Raw genomic sequence first — 16,434 nt, 5'->3', positions numbered from 1 at the left:
TTTACAGCCTCAGAAACCCTGTGCAGGGTCGCTATGAGTCGGAACCGACTCCACGGCACATAACAACAACAACAACAACATAATGTCCTCAAGGTTCATCCATGTTAAGTGGTGGTTTGCAGCTTCCTTGTTATTCTTCAAGGTAGCATAATATTCCATTGTGTGTATGTACCACAGTTAGTTTATCCATTCTTCAGTTGATGGGTACTTTGGCTATCTCCATCTCTTTGCTATTGTAAGTAGTGCTGCTATGAACATTGGTGTGCATATATCTATTCGTGTTATGGCTTATATTTCTTGTAGGTTAATACCAAGTAGAGGAATTGCTAGATCATATGGTATTTCTATTTTCAACCTTCTGAAGAAGCGTCATATTGCTTTCCAGAGAGGTTGTCTTCTGCTAATCTTTCTGATGTGTCTTGTAGACATCATATTGAAGGATCCTGCTTTCTTATCCATTTTACCCTTTCATCTCTTGACTGGTTCATTTAATACATTTATATTCAGTGTAATTCTTGAGAAGTATGAATTGGTTACTTTTTGCTGTGTGTTTTTGTGTGTGGTGCTACTGATTTCTTTATACCACATAATTTTCTGCACTGTGTTAATTTTGTTTATGGGTTTTCTTTTCCTTTTTTATTTCTGTTTGTGTTTATTAAATGTTTACTAAATCCTTCTGAGTTTCCTCTTTTTTTAATTTTAGATGTGTAGGTATATTTTCTTTGAGGTTACTTTGTAATTTATTAATTTTTTCCGTATTCATTATAAATTGATACCTTTGGTTCCATGTTTTCAGTCTTTAGGAGCTCTGGTAGCGTAGTGGTTATGAATCAGGCTGCAAACATTAAGGTCAACAGTTCAAAACTACCAGTGTTCCACAGGAGAAAGATGAGGCTTTCTGCTCCCATAAAGATTTACAGCCTTGGAAACCCTGTATAGGGTTGCTATGAGTCAATTCCGACTCCATGGCACATAACCACTGCCTCCAGGTTTGTTTTAAATACTTGTATCTGGATTGAGTTTTGTGTGGTGGTGTCATGTATATTAATCTCAGGTTGTTGTCTGCTGTTGTTAGTTCTCTGTCCAAAGAACACCCTTCAGCAATTTTTTGTAAAGTTGCAATCTGGTCATTACAAATTCCTTTAATTTTTAGCAGGAAAAATTCTAATTTAACCATCATTGAGGGCTTGCTTTGCTAGGTATATGATTCTTGGTTGGCAGTTTTTTCTTTCAGAGTTTTGTATATGTCATCTCATTGCCTTCTTGTCTGCATTCTTTTTGCTGAGAAATCAGAGCTTAGTCTTATTGGTTCTCCTCTGTTAGACATCTTTTCATTTTTCCTGAGCTACTTTCAGGATACTTTCCTTGTCTTTGGTTTTGGAAAGTTGGTTATGGTATATCCTGGTGATTTTCTTTTAGGGTCTATTCTGTTTGGGGTTCATTTGGCTTCTTGTATGCTTATCTTCTTGTCTTTCGTGTTAGGTAAGTTTTCTTCCAATAACTCTTCAACAGTTTTCTCTGTGCTTTTTATGTCTCATTCTGTTCTTGAATTCTTATCACCTGTAAGCTGTTCCTCTTTGAGGTGTCCCATGTAACTCTTAGAGTTTCTTTGGATTTTTTCATTCTTTTATTGTGATTGTTCTAGCATACTAATATTGAGAGATTTATCTTCAAACTAATAAATTGGGCTTCTGTTGCTTCTAATCTACGTGTTCAACCTTGCAGTGTCCATTGCTGAAATCTTAGTATTAATCTTCTGGATTTCTAATTGTAGGTTTTGTATTGTTTCAAATTTTGTGTTTATTCTGTTTTTTACTATAATGTTTTCCTGAATTATTCTTTTTTTCTGTATTATCCTTACTTCCCTTGATCTTTCTTTCAGTCCTTTGAAGGTACCTAAATATCATTCTCTTGAATTCTTTTTCAATTAGTTCCATTACCTGTTCTTCATCAGAAACATTTTCTGGTTCTGCGTCTTGGTCATTTGAGCCATTTTCTCTTGTTTCTTGGTGTTACCTAAGTTTGTCTGTTGTCCTGGGGCTTGTAGAGTTGTTGTATTTGTTTTTAATAGATGATTATATTTTGATGTGTTCTTAGGCTCTCACCAACTGTCTCCTGTAGGTGTAGTTAGAGTGGAAATGTGTGCACCGTTCTCCTTTTCTACTTATACACCTCAGCTTAGGGTGGTTTGGGCTGGTGTTGGCTGCTGTTTATCATTGATCAGGTGTTGTAGGATCTTATACTGGCTCCTGTCCCGTGGGTGGAGCTGGAGAGGGTATGGTAGTGGCTCGTTGTATGGGCTTGATGCTCTTTCCTGTTGGGTGATCCATACATACTCACAAGAAAACAAAACACAATATACAACAAGGAACCTTCAATGGAAAGAGAAAATAATAAAGATTAAAAAGAAATTAAAACTGGCAGCAACCAGAAAAGCAGAATATAATAAAGACAAAAGAGGAACAGGAAATGAAGTATTTTTAAAAAACACTTAGAAAACCATTGAGAGGGAAGATAAAAAGAGAGAGTAGAGAGTTTTAAAGAAACATCATAAAGGAAATAAAAAACAAGAGGGGAAATGAGAAACAGAAGAAAAGGAAAACAAAAGCAGAGATATAAAGGATAAAATTCAAGGGAATGGAAAGAGAAGAAGGAAGATAAAGAATAAGTAAAAACAATGAAACAACAAAAGGGAAAAACAAAAAAAAGCTGTTAGGTTGAGGAGGAAAAGAGTCAGGGCTTCTGAAAGCCAGGGAACTCACGAGGTGAGTGTGGAAGGGATGTGACAGCAGAGATCCTGGTCCTAAATGGAGCCCTATTGGCCTCTGTATTTATCTGTTCAGGGCACTCCACCTGGAAGCAGTGCGTGGAGGCCCTTGTTGGAGCTGGTTTCAGCGTCTCTTAGGAACACAAGGTAGTTTGATACAGAATGACTGGTTAAATGCTGGTCTGGTGGCTTGCTAGGTCTGTAGGTCTGGAGTTAAGCTCCCTATGAGCAGGGTCTGCACTCGGAGTGGATGAAAGTAGGAACTGACCATACCTGTGGTCTCCAGGGGAGCGAGGGAAAAAAGAAGGAATCACACCTTTCCCACCAGCTCTGTGAATCCAATCTCTTTTGCCAAAGCTGCTCACAAGATGGTCAAGCTGCATCTGGCCAGCCATTCATCAGTCAGTCTCCCTGTCTCACCATCCCTGCTCAGTTTCTCTTCCCAGCAAGCACTCAGTCTACTTCTCTAACTTTTCCTCCAAAGTTAAGTGCTCCATATTTTCATCTATTTCACCTGGTCTTTTATATCTTTGTTGTAGAAGATCTGTATAGTGCATATAACTTGTCTGACACCTTGCCGGAAGTCCTCCGAATCTATGATTTTTAAGAATTTTTTTTTTTAATTACCCCATATTTAGCTTTTTCCTGAAACCAAGTACCTCTGGTGACAGTTTACAAAGTGGCAGTATTCCATTGGCAACTGAACCCCTGGAGCCTAAACTTGTGTCCAATTCAGCAGAACCTGATTTGATCAACTTGATGGATTTACCGAAACATACCCAGACCATAACTGAGGAAACAAGCGCTGCAGTTGAATCCAGGTACTAAAGGATGCAAAGAACTCTTTGTAGTAAACCAGGTACCTTAGAAAGTACCAAGTACTCCAGAGACAACCAGTATCTTGTAACTAAGTCTGGCATTTAAAAAACTTTTAACTTTTTACTGCCACGTATTGTTTAAATATGTAACAAATGAATCTGGTGATAAACCATTTTTGAAAATACATTTAATATTTTGCATTGGTTTTTTACAAATTGAGCATCTCAGCAGAAAAAGATATCCTTTAAATATAGCAATTGCCAGTTTCCAAGGAAATACTGTCTCTCATTAATATTGATTGAATCAGACATCTGTTGAAGAGCCTTACTGTATGCTAAGATATAAGCTAAGCTCTAAAGGAAAAAAGAAAATAAAGCCTAGTCTGTAGCCTCATGAAATCTTGGCCTGGTGGAGATTAAATACTTGTCCAGGAATTTACAAGACTTATATTTCCATGCAGCTTACTTTTAGGTGATTCTGTTTAATAAAGATGAATGGATATACTTTGATCTTTAAAAAAATAACTACCTGTTCTCTATCATCTTTCTGCTTCCCGCCTCTTACCAGCACCGCTAACTCCATCCTGTTGTTCTGACCAGTGTTACAAAAATGCTTGAAGAAAATTTAGGTTATATGAAGATTCAAGATTCATTGTAGAAGATAGCTAGCTCTCCAAATTTAGGTTGTTTTTCCTATATAAACACAAGCATTTCCTCTTTTTTTTTTCCCCTTTCAAAGTGATGAACTAAAGAAAGCCAGTGGAGATGATGTTCAAACTATGAAAATTTCACCTGCGCCTAATAGTTCATCAAAGCGAAGTGTGTCTTTGACACGAAGTCACAGTGTTGGAGGCCCTTTGCAAAACATTGATTTTTCCCAGCGACCGTTTCATGGCATTTCAACAGTTAGTCTTCCAAACAGCTTGCAGGAAATTGTGGTATGTAAAAGCATTATGGTTCTACTGTGGATTCATGTAGAAGTCCTGGTGGCAGAATAGGATAAGCACATTCTACAATTACAGTTTTGACAGTCACAATTAATCCTGCTAACAAATACTGACAATTGAACCCAAAAATCCTATCAGCAACATCCCCATGCCCTTTCACCAGACCCATCTGTGGGGATTCTTCCTTACCTCCCTCATTCTGAAACTAAGCACACCCATGAAAGCTTGTAAGCCAGCCACTTCATGCCTTTATAAGTCTGCCTCCCCCTCTCCCCCCCATTTTTGAAAGCCAATGTCTAAATTGCTTTCCCTATCAACACAGTACACTGAGGAGGTAAGCATGTTCCTAATATAAAGAATCTTCCATTTCGGTGGGAATTTTGAGCACCTGCATCCATAAGCAAAAGTCCAGTTCATCAAATTATAGCAATTTACACTTATTCACAGTATCAGACATCTTTATCTTCATCTGGTCAGGTCTGGTCAGCTTAACCTGCTCCCTCCAAGCTAGGTCAAATGGATACCAGCTGCAAATTTGAGAGCTCATGCACACCTCCCTGCACTTGTAACCAATTGGCCCCTTCACTCTCAGCCCCAGCCCCCAGGGGCTAGGTCAGGGACCATGGGCTCAGGAGTTCACAGACCTTTTAGTGGACTTATGTAATCACATGAGAAGTAAGTAAAATGTTCCATGAACAGATTAAGAAATTTTTTTTTTAATTTTTTATTGTGGAGAATTTCAAATATATATAAAAATAAACACAAGATATAGTGAATCACCTTGGCCTATCTTCTCACTTCAATAACTTTCAGCTTATGGCCAATCTTCTTGCATGTATACCCTCCTTCACTTTCCCCTTTATTGTTTTGAAGCAAATTTCAGACATTTTACATTACATTTGGAAATACTTCAGTATGTATATCTAAAAATTAAGGACTTTTTTTTTAAAAAAAAGAAGAAAATACATATGCCATTATCATACCACTCCAAATAAGTCATATTATCAAGATTTTCAGTCTTTATTCAAATTTTATGATTGTTTTTTAAATGTCCAATGTGTTTTTGTTTTCAGTTTGTTTAAATTAAAACCAAATAAGATGTGTGTGTTGCATTGGCTTATGGGCTTTTAGAGTTATTTTTAATTTATCTGTTCCCTGTCTTATTTTCTCCTTGTAATTTAATTATTGATAAAGTAAGATCATTTTCCACTTAGATACTAGAGTTGCTCACAATCCAGATTGTGCTGATTGTCGTCTTAAACATTGGTGTTTGCATGTAGACGTATGATCTGATTTAGGTTTTGCTTTTGTCGTTCATTTGTTTTTGTACTACAGCTTCAGTAGTGGTATGTTTCTTCATTAGGAGACACATAATATTTTAGTTATCTGTCTATGTGATGTGAGAGTATCTATTAATGTCTCAGAGCTTAGTTATCTGGGGATTGTAACAAGTTGAGGATTTCTGACATGACACTGTAGAATCAGCACTGGACTATGAACCACAAAGTTAGCAGTTCAAACCCACCAGATGTTCCTTGGAAACCATATACAGGGTCACTATGAGTCAGAACCAACTCGTTGGCACTTAACAACAACAAACAAAGTGATTGTCTCTCATTTCTTTGTTATATGCCTATAAAGAGTATCTTTTAGTTGGTTTTCTAAAGCTGCAGTATTCAGTAGAAAGACAGGATAAATGTTTGATTCTGTCTGTTTACCCATTTTAAACCTGAGTTTGGTCTCTAGCGTTTTCCAAGGTGACCAGCTAATTTCAGGGAGAGAAATCATTATGAGCCCATGGGTTTAAGTATCTGTGTTTCAGTCCGCTAATGTTGTTCTCTTCAAGTTGACTCCTTAGCCCTTTCGACACCACTCATAGCTTTTTTGGAGACTTTGTTTTGTATTTTGAAAGCTTCTTTGTTTTTATGTATGACAAGGTGTTTCACCTTCCTGTGTATATTCCCTTCCTCAGGTCTGAAATCAGCCATTTTGCTAAAGCTGTGATTCCATTTAGTGGGAAATGGTATTGAGAGACCACATTCTGGGCACTAGGGATATTCACTGATACAAAGAGCATTGCATAATCTTTTCATTGTGATTATAATGTACATAAGTTACAGTGTTGAGGTTGTTCTGTGGGTTTGGTCTTTTCATTTGAATTCAAATAATTTGCCTTTTTAAAAATTATTTCAGCTTTTGTCATAATAAAATGTAGACTTTAATACACTTTTAAGAGGAGTTAACAAAAATTTTTAAAGTATGTTTAATAAAAAGAATACAAACACAAATGTGCACTACCTGTTTGTTAGGAGGAAGATAAGACCATCTTTAGTATCGCCATAATTTAAAATATCTAAAATGCAAGTATTTCTTGTTACAAATTTAAAAGGAAAAATTAATCCTTTATGCCCATTGCTCTTATCATCGGAGTCCTGGTGTGGCATTGTGGGTTAATGCTCTGGACTGCAAGGTTGGTTTGAGCTGCAAGGTCAGAGTTCAAGCTCACCAGCCACTTCTTGGAAACCCTCTACGGGGTCACTATGAGTCAGATCTGACTTGATGGCACTTAACAACAACAAGCTCTTATTATCAACTTGATAGAGAAACCCTATTTTAAGGTTCTGTTTCAATATATATTTTTTATTTTTTGTTGCAGCTATTCAACTTAAGGGCATTTCAGGGTTGTTTAGTTTTTAGGTTTTTGTTATCATGTTTTCTGCATGTAACAGTGGCCCTGAAAGAGCTGATTTAACAGTGCAGATAAGAAAGCATAATCTAATTCAGAAATATGCATTAAACTGGTAATACTCATTTCTTCTTTTTAATTGTTACTTTTAGGATCCTTTAGGTACAAGGCCCAGTCCTCCCCCTGTTTCTGTGCCCTACTTGAGCCCTCTAGTGCTTCGTAAAGAACTTGAATCTCTGCTAGAAAATGAAGGTGATCAGGTGATTCACACATCGTCGTTCATCAATCAACATCCAATCATTTTCTGGAACCTCGTTTGGTATTTCAGACGTTTGGACCTACCTAGTAACTTGCCTGGACTTATCCTCACATCTGAACATTGTAATGAAGGTGTACAGGTATGGTACCTACTCCTATTTTTACCACATTTGGGTTGGTTTGGATGAGGCCTATAACTTAACAAGACATTTAGCAGTTTGAGTGGGTGTCACAAGGACCTGAGGTCCTTCTATCTTTTTGCTCAGCTGTTGCAAGGCCTCCATTTCATATTCATGGTCCAGGATGGTTCAACCTAGCTTCAAGTCATCATATCCACATTCCAACCAGCAATGTGGAGGAAAATAACTGGAGAAGAGTATGTCTTCTTTCTTTAGGGACAACTCCTGGAAGGTACACATACTGTCACATATATCCATTTAACGTGAACTTAGTTACATGGTGAGTCATAGCCAGCTCTAAGGGTAGCTAGAAAAGGTAGCTTTTATTCTGAACAGTCATATTCCCAGTGGAAATCATTACAACTACCTTATTATGTGGCTCCTCAAATATGAGGATCCGTAAGTGATGAAGAGCCAAGACCAAGACCTGGCTGTCTAACCCTAAAGTCACTGTGCTGTTTATCTGGAACCCTGACTCCTTTGATGACAGTGAGCTCCTATATTTTGTGATAGCAATATTGAGAGCTACCCACACCCCACACATATATCAAGGGTACAGCAAAATCTTTTCTGTGAGGTATTATAAAGTCTAGTTTGACTTATTTACTTATTTATTGACTCAGTTTTTTAAGTAGTAATCAGTCCTTGGTCAGCCAGTAGAAATGATTGCACTTCCTCTTACCTTAAAGCTTGGAGGTTCATCTCTCATGTGGCCATTGTGCCAGTTAGCAGACTAGCATTTCAGTTCTTGAGAGTCAGAACGAGAAAGTCAGAAAATAACGAAAACATTTATTCTAAAACACAAATAAAAATTTAAAGTTTACTAAGAATTTTAGTTCAGAATTTTGAACTAACTCATTTGTTTTATGCGTAGTTATGCTTTATATCACATTTGAGTTTACATATTTTCTGTTTTAATCTTTTTTAGCTTCCTCTGTCGTCTCTGTCCCAGGATAGCAAACTTGTGTGTATTCAGCTGTTATGGGATAATATCAACCTTCATCAGGAACCAGGAGACCCTCTGTATGTTTCGTGGAGGAGTCTTAGTAAGTAGAATAGAACCAAGTTAGAAACTGCTCAGATAACCGTTTGTAGGTGAATGTGGGTAAGCATATGGAGGTATATCCATCCATACTGTATAATCCTTTTCAGCAATAAAGAATGGACTACTAAAATTAAAAGTTAAAGAGATGAGAGAAGTAAATTATTTTGCTTTATTTATTTAAGTTTTTATTGTGAATCGAGTGATAGTTTATATAGGAGAACAGTGGTTTTGCACTCATCCTATTGTTATTTCTTTTGCTTTACTTTTTAAACTTTTATTATTAATTTTTAGTGTCTTAGTGAGATATTTTCTATTTTAGTTCAAACTGTTTTATTTTTGTACTGACCTATGTCAGGTCTTGGAGTCCTGGTATGGCGCTGTGGGTTAATGCATTGGACTGCAAAGTCGCTTTGAACCACAACGTCGGCGTTCAAGCTCACCAGCTGCTCCTCGGAAACCCTATACAGGGTCACTGTGGGTTGGAACCGACTCAGTGGCACTTAATAAAAACAGTATCAGGTCTAAACTGAGTTAAGAAGTAGGTTTGTGTGTGTGTGTATGTATCAAATACCAGTTTGGCTTGGTATTTTGAGAGTAAATTTTATATGTTAGAAGAGTTTTTTTGATTTGTTGACATAGTATCATAATTAGGATTATGGATGGATTTTTAGTCCTTTATAGTTATGTTTTTTTTTGTTTGTTTTTTTTAAATAAAATATTGTTGTCCATGCATTCAGAAGCCCTGTTAATCAATAGCAAAAATATAAATAACCCAGTAGAATTTGTGAATTATGAATGGGCAGTTTCTGGAAGTAATGTTAAATGGCTTATAAACATACATATTTTTTTAATGCTCAGTCACATTTGTTGTTGGTGTTAAGTGCTGTTGAGTCAGTTCTGACTCATAGTGACCCTGTATAGGGTTTCTGAGAAGCAGCTGGTGGGTTTGAACTGCCAACTGACCTTATGGTCCAGCACATTAACCCACAGCACCATACCAGGATCATGTTAGTATTTATTTTAAATGACTCTTTCTAAAATAAATGAAAATGCAAGTTTTTACCTGTCAGGCTGACAAAAATTTTTAAAGACTAACAATGTCCAATATTGTTATGGACCCAGGAAGAAAGAACACTTTCATATACTGTTAGAAGTATGTTGTAGTTAGGCGCCATTGAGTCAGTACTGACTCATAACGACCTTATGCACAGCAGAATGAAACACTGCCCAATCCTGGGCCAACCTCACTATTGTTCCGACACTTGAGTCCATCGATGCTGCCACTTGGCCAATCCATTTCGTTGGGGGTCATCCTCTTTTTCTCTGACCCTCCACCTTACCAAACATGATATCCTTCTCCAGCGACTGGTCCCTCCTGACAATAGGTCTAAAGTATGAGAGACGAAGTTTAGCCGTCTTGGCATCCAAGGAACACTCTGGCTGCACTTCTTCTTCCAAAACGGATCTATTGGTTCTTTTGGCAGCCCATGGCACTTTTAGTATTCTCCTTCAACACCACAACTCAAAGGCATCAATTCTTTTAAGGTCTTCCTTATTCACTGTCCAGCTTTCGCATGCATATGAGGTTATTGAAAATACCATGGCTTGGGTCAGGCATACCTTAGTCCTCAGGCTGACATCTGCTCTTCAACACTTTAAAAGGTTCTTGTGCAGCAGATTTGCCTAATGTAATACATCATAATATAAAATGATATATTTTGAAGAACAGGCTGTAGGAAAAAGCATTAGAACCACAAGGTTAGCGGTTCAAACTCACTTAGCCACTCCTCGGAAACCCTATACAAGGTTGCTATGAGTCAGAACCAACTCAACAACATTTAACAACAAAGTAGGAAATGTTATCCAAATTTAATATATGGATACTCCTTACCTTAGCATTTACACTAATAAGATACTGCCCTATAAAATACAAGTGTACAAAGCTTGTGTGTACAGTGATGTTTACTGTAGGATTTTATAATAATAATGAAAAATTTAAATAAAAATAACCAACAGAAGAATGATGGTATATACACACTTTAAAAAATATTGGTTGCCAAGAGAAGAAGGAGAGAGATTGATACAAAGGGATGCCTGTTAGATATCACGTGAAAAAGATAACCAGTTGGACAGTGTGATCTTTTCCTCATTTTATTGGGGGACAAAATTCTGTATATGTGTGTTAAACATTGTTCAGATATAAATGTTTATCAAATTGTTAATGGTGGCAACTTGAAAGAAAAAGGGAGAAGTTTACCTATATCAACTTTACAGTTTCTATGCTTCAAGCTGAAAGAAAAAAAATCGAACTCTTGTCCTTGAAATATCCCTGTCACAAAAGTATGGTTAAATATATTGTAAGCTGTTTTTACCCTTATTTTTTGGTTCAGTTATGATATATGAAGACTTTTTAGACAGATTTATGCTGGGAAAGACTGTAAGTTAGAACCGCCATTTCTTTATAGTAGTTCTTGTCTACCACTTGAAGCAGACAAGTGTTGCAAAGTAGTCTGATCATTTGTGCAGGGAATCAAATTTTAAACCCTCAAGAATGACCTTGTTTGGCATACCAGACTGACCAGATTGACATGTAAGTAACAGTAAGAGGAAGAGATAACTATGGAATGACAACGGGAGGAGTTTTGCATACTCTCTCAGTGAAGCAAGTGTAAGTTGTAAAAATGATTTTAAAATAGCAACAAGAAGCACTGAACGTTTTTGGAAATCAGCCAAAGACTATGAAAAGAATATTTATTTGAGACAAGCTTGGCAGTCTGCTCCCGTAAAGGTTACAGCCAGGCAAGCACTGTGGAGCACTCTATTTTGTAGCTCATGAGATGCTGCCTTAAGTCAGAATCTACTTTGGGACAATGTGTTTGCGTTGTTTGTATGACTAAGAGGTGAGGAGTGCAGGTAGGCTCAAGTGAGGAATGACTGCTGATAGGTTTGGGGTTTCTTTTTTTGATGATAAAATGTTCTAAAATGGATTGTGTTGGTGAGTACACAACTTTGTAGATATACTAAAAACCTGTGGAGTTGTATGTTTTAAATGGGTAAAGTTGTATGGTTTGTAACTACATTGCAAAATAATTGATTATAGGAGCTATCGTGAAATGGTGTGGCGCTGTCGATTAAAGCACTGGATCACAAGATTGGCAGTTGAAACTCACCAGCCTCTCCTTAACAATAACATAGTGAAAAGAAAACTTATATTTGGTTAGTCTCAAATCAAATCTACTTAAGGGTCATCACTGAGCAAGTGGAAGAGCTAGGATTAAGCCCCATAGCAGCCAGTATCTCTTTATGGAGTGTAACAGAGAACTTTGCTGGGGTTGTTTTTTTTTTTTGGGGTGGGGGGGTGAGCACAGATGAAATATTAATAGTTGTGTTTATTTTAGGGTTGTGTTACATGAAAACACCAAAACTTGCCTTACAATAGACATTCAGAATGAGGAACCAGTGGGTACATATTCCCATCTAATGTGAGTGTAAACAAAATCATAGGGTGGTTGGAATTACCTACATTATTTGAAAATTTCCCAAACTACAAATGCATTGGTGATTTGCACATGCTTAATGTTAGTGTGGTTCAACTGCTTTGACACTGAAGCACTTTTATGAGCTACAAAATTTGTGTAACTATTGGTTCTCAGCAGTTCTAGAATGACCAGATTAAGCTGCTGTATTTAGTAGAAAATACAGAGGCTTTAAGAAGGTATAGATTATTCTTTCACATATATGTTATGAATCAGACAGCACAGGACTAGTAGGTAGTTCCTCTATTATCAGGGATCCAGGCTCCTTCTGTTAGGTCTGCTTTACCATTTACAAAGGTATTTCACAGTCACAAAATGGCTGCTGGAGTACAGCTATCATTTCTCAGCCTCAGCCAGGAAGCCATCAATAAAAGCATGGAAACAGACCTACCCCATCTGAAGGGAAAAGGAAAATATTAGTAAGGAAGAGGTATTGTTGAGTAGACTTAGAAGATGCCACAATCCTGGGAAGAAAAAGCTACTTTAATACTTCTTGTTGTTGTAAGCCCTATCAGACTGGTTCCTACTCATGGCGATCCTTGCATGGGGTTTCTAAGGAGCGGCTGGCATGTTTATACTGCCGACTTTTTCATTAGCAGTGCATTGGTGATCCTACACCAGGACTCCACTTTAATATTTAGGCCTGGAACAAAAAGCAAAACCCACTGCCATCCATTCAGTTTTGACTTACAGCTTATTCCCAATTGCTGTGTTCTTGTCACTAGATTCTGAAAAGAAATTGCCACTCCTGTCAGAGGAACAACAAGCAGCCAGCACTTTAGTAGAATGCATCCGACAGAGTATTCAGCATAATGATGTGCTGAAACCCATCAATCTTCTTTCACAACAATGGAAACCAGATGTGAAAAGACAAAGGTAATCCAGTGTTTTCTTTTATGCTTGATGCCACTCAAAATGGTTTCATGTTTCTTTTTTAAAACTTATTTTATGTTTTTAAGTATTGGTGGTTGTAAAAGGCACCACCAGTTCATTGTAGAACATCAGAAACTTGCATTCATCCTTGAGCATATGCACATAATAAAAGTGTTTGTGTAAAGAGACAAAATTGTATAATAACAAGAATGTGCTGGGTCTTTGGGAAATAACGCTGCTGTTCTTGGAAACCCTTTTTGACTTTCACATTTATATTATATATATTTGTACTAGATAAGGCTTTTCTCTTTTGTGGGATGGACAGGAATAGAGGGTTAGAAGAAGCAGTTTAGGAAAGCAGTGAATTACAGAGGATGGGACACTGTCTGGATCTTGTTACTATTTCTGCTAACCTGCTCAAGCCAGTACTTATGCCAACCTCTGCATGAGTGAATTGTTCTTTGGACGCTTCAGAAAAGGGAACATAAACAATTCTGTGGAACATTACTAATGTTTATAGGGCCTTCTTCAAGTTCCATGGTATTTTTGATGCTAATCTCAGAAATGATAGGGCAGAAATTTATTAAAGAAAAGATAATATATGGTTGTCATTCAACAGTTCAGGTAGAGATGGTCTTACATACAATCTAAAAAGCACCTTGCTTCAGGTACCTGTAAATTAAGGGCAGGGTAATAATACAATTCAATGATCATTTTATGGTTTCTGAAGCTTCTGAGAAAAGTAACAAGAAATCAGCAATACTCCTTTTTTTCCTGTTGTGAAGTACTCAAAAACCAACTCATTTCCTAATTTTCTCCCATCTTCAACAACTGAGCCAGTGAAACTCATTTTAGATGTTTCATTTGTGATCTTTTTATGTTTATAAACTGAATAAAGGTGATTGATACCTTCTGTGGAAAAATCATAATAAAGACAACAACCTTCCCATTGTTTGTGTGAAGTAAATCCTTATTTACTATAGAAATTAATGTTCTATCAAATGAGAGAAAAATACAAAAAGGCTGTTTTGGTGGACATTTAATTAAAAATTAGGTAAAACATCACTTAAATGTTTTAAATGTATTAAGAGCTAAAACAAACTTTTTATTATTATTATTAGATTGGAGAAATAGGTTTAAAACAAGACTTTTGTTCTTGGTTATTAACTTTTTTCTTTTTTGATATCTTAATTTTAATAAAGAGTCACCAGAATTTGCCAGTGTACCCTTCGCCCATCTCCCTTCAAAGGTGGCATTTTCTGTAACTGTAGTGCAGTGACAAAGCTGCACACTGTTAACTAAACAGCTTATTTCATTTTTACCATTTTTAAAACTTATATTTGTGTGTTTGTGTTTAGGGGGATAGTTTTATTCTCTTTGTTAACTTTTTGTGAATTTAGTGGAAGGTTTATAGAATGGATAGATCATCAGTCCCACATTCAACAAATTATACACTTTGTGTCCTTACAATGATTTCAGTCTACTTCATGTATCATCAGTTAACAGTACTTACCTATCTTCATTTTATTTTTTTTCCTTCCCCCAACCCTCCACCCACCTTATAACCATTATAGAATGTTTCATTTAGCAAGAAAATCTTAACTTTTCACAACAATGGCCTTATACAATATTTGTCATTTTGTGCTTGACTAATCTCACTTTTAAAATATATTTATTTTATAGGAGTTTATATAGAGAAATCCTTTTCTTATCATTAGTGTCCCTTGGAAGAGAGAATATTGATATTGGTAAGTTGATTCATGATGATTTATTAAGGGAGGTTTATAGTTTAATTTTCTAATGTAATTTTAAAAATTGTAGCTGGTATGTATAAATAATACACTTTCCTTTAATAAGGGTTTTACCTTTAAATGTTGTAAAGTACCATTAAATCAGTTCTGACTTATAGCGACCTTGTATAGGATGACCTTGTACAGTAGTGGCTGGTGGGTTTGAACTGCCAACTTTGCAGTTAGCAGCCCAGTACTTATCCTACAGCGCCATACCAAGACTCCTTATCTTTAAAGTTTAAATATATGTGTGTAAATGTAATTTGATTTTGTGCCATTTTTAAATGCATAACTTTTCTTTATAAACAAGTTACAACTGTTTACAAATGTCTTTCAGAGGCTTTTGACAATGAATACGGACTTGCATATAGAAGCTTGTCTTCAGAGATTCTTGAAAAGTTGCAGAAAATTGATGCCCCGCCAACTACCAGTGTGGAGTGGTGCAGGAAATGCTTTGGAGCGCCTCTAATTTAAATACAAATTGAACTAATTCTTGAGGACAATACATAGTGAATTGTAGTTCAGAATGTATCATATTGCAAAGTAAAATTCATTGAATTGTCCCAGGGTTTAGTGATGTTGAAGACTTTCAGCTTCTGAACTGTTTCTGCAGAATGAATTTTGGATCTCTCAGTAATTTGTATTTGTTTGATAATTGACACAAAACCATACTCTTCATCTTAGGCATATTGTTAATATATATTATATTTGAAGCTAATGGGTTTGGGGAACAGTAAATTAATATAAACTTGCCTGGCCCCAAAACAAATGAAATTTCTCAATTATAAGAGCAACTATTTGTGTATGTGGCTGTATATATGTGTGATTGTGTGGATGTGTTTGTGTATACAACCCTGATATCAGTGAGTATTTATTGAAATTCTTAGATTGCATGTTGCAATACAATTTTCAGAAAAGAGGGCTTATTGACTGTTAAAGAAATGACTAGTGCTAAACTGGTATGTAGTCATTAACCTCAGTTACCTGAAGACTGATGACAGTATCCTTGCCTCTGACTTTAAACTTAATACCTTCACCTTTCATATTAGGTATTAGCCTTACTCAGTGGATTCCGTTGTGACTCTCGTTACTTCCTTCCATCCTTTCCCCAACACCATGTTAATCTGAAACAGCTTTAAAATTGGAATGAATGAGTCCAGTGAAATAGTTTACAAAGTTAGGTTGGTTTCCTAAGTAATTGAAGTATACTTACAGTGCTAGGTATATATAGTCTTTTGACCTGAAATCTTTGTCTAGACACATCTATCCTTGCTATCGCTCACTTTTTAAAACCTGTGGGATAAACTTGCACTGCAGTTTTATTCTTGTACAATACTTGTATTTGTATACTTGTGAGTAAAAATGTGTATTTGTAAATAACATTTTTAGGTTGAATCAGTTAAGTTCTGAAACTTTAAAGCTTCTTGGCAGTAGATTTAATCATGACCTCACATGTTTCACTTTTTTATCATGTTCTGTAGAAGCAGAAAGTTTGCCTAATCTCATACTGCTAATTTGAAAAGGTGGTGTGTGGA

General features: G+C 36.3%; 1 protein-coding gene across 1 annotated transcript in view; it reads left to right on the top strand.

Moving 5' to 3' along the window:
- The window catches only part of DENND4C (DENN/MADD domain containing 4C), a 105,286-nt gene extending 89,908 nt beyond the window's left edge, over positions 1-15,378 (top strand). The window contains exons 25-31 of the mRNA XM_006864471.1: positions 3,406-3,588; positions 4,325-4,523; positions 7,371-7,616; positions 8,584-8,701; positions 12,962-13,112; positions 14,793-14,857; positions 15,237-15,378. Coding sequence (XP_006864533.1) covers positions 3,406-3,588; positions 4,325-4,523; positions 7,371-7,616; positions 8,584-8,701; positions 12,962-13,112; positions 14,793-14,857; positions 15,237-15,373 — 1,099 coding nt within the window. The 3' untranslated portion in view covers positions 15,374-15,378. The remainder of the gene's footprint in view (positions 1-3,405; positions 3,589-4,324; positions 4,524-7,370; positions 7,617-8,583; positions 8,702-12,961; positions 13,113-14,792; positions 14,858-15,236) is intronic.
- Positions 15,379-16,434: the final 1,056 nt, after the last annotated feature.

The sequence above is a fragment of the Chrysochloris asiatica genome, unplaced genomic scaffold (assembly GCF_000296735.1).
Source record: "Chrysochloris asiatica unplaced genomic scaffold, ChrAsi1.0 scaffold00065, whole genome shotgun sequence".
Lineage (NCBI taxonomy): Eukaryota > Metazoa > Chordata > Mammalia > Afrosoricida > Chrysochloridae > Chrysochloris > Chrysochloris asiatica.
The sequence above is the reverse complement of the archived record's forward strand: the minus strand, read 5'-3'. Positions and strand labels throughout refer to the sequence as shown.